General features: G+C 41.2%; 1 protein-coding gene across 1 annotated transcript; it reads left to right on the top strand.

Annotated features, from left to right (window-relative positions):
• Positions 1-254: 254 nt before the first annotated feature.
• Positions 255-266, top strand: BBBOND_0001120 (hypothetical protein, conserved; the record flags this gene model as incomplete). Its single annotated transcript, XM_012914956.1, has 1 exon — positions 255-266. A coding segment is annotated over one exon (12 nt), but the record flags the coding sequence as incomplete, so codon positions are not given.
• Positions 267-852: the final 586 nt, after the last annotated feature.

The raw sequence follows: 852 nt of genomic DNA, 5'->3' as shown, positions 1-852 counted from the left end.
TTACTTCTTCTCCTTCTTCCCCCTCTTCCTCTGCTGACCCAGCCAAATTGCACTCCAAGTTGGAGGCTTTGAAGAAAGTGAAGGAACTTTGTGAAATTTTGACTAATCTTAATAATCATCCAAATGAGCCTAAAAAGCTCTTAGAGAATCTTTGTGACGGTCTCGAGACTTTCCTCGGCTTCGACTCTGACTCCAAAGGCTACGACGGCCAGGGGATTGTCTACTCTGACTTGGATAGGCTGTGTGACGGGGTGATGGCGTTTTTGAGTGGTGTGCTTAGTGCGGTGAAAAACGAAAATGAAGTGACAACTTATGATAAAAATGATAAAAACAACATTAATACAGTTATTACCACTTTGACTAAACAAATTGGCTCCGGGCGTACTGGGCTTGTGGAGTCTGTCGCCGCGGTGAAGGGGTGGTTGGAGGGGTATAATAAGAATGTTAATGATAAAACAAAAAAAGTAACTGATGAATTAAACAAATTAAACAGCGAAACTATTGCCAATAAAATCAATGAAACGAATGCAAATGACCCCCTTCAAAATCAGCTGTCCACTTGGACAAATACAGTGTCCAGCCTTTATAGTGAGATTGTTAAGATAAAAAGTGAACACATTAGCAAGCTAGATAAGGCGTTGAAAACGAAGATAAACGGTGAAATGAAGGTTGTTGAGAAGGCTGTGATGATGCTAGTGCAGTCGGCGAATAATAAGGAACTTGAGGGGCAAGTAACGAAAGTAGACAGCGAATTTAAGAGGCAAGAAGAGCATGTCACTAAACAGATCAGCGTTAAAACAGAGCAGCTGCAAAGCGCGTTAGATGGTCAATTTAAGCAGATTAACGTTAGTA

The sequence above is a fragment of the Babesia bigemina genome, scaffold Bbigscaff_57350, assembly GCF_000981445.1.
Source record: "Babesia bigemina genome assembly Bbig001, scaffold Bbigscaff_57350".
Classification (NCBI taxonomy): domain Eukaryota; phylum Apicomplexa; class Aconoidasida; order Piroplasmida; family Babesiidae; genus Babesia; species Babesia bigemina.
The sequence above is the reverse complement of the archived record's forward strand: the minus strand, read 5'-3'. Positions and strand labels throughout refer to the sequence as shown.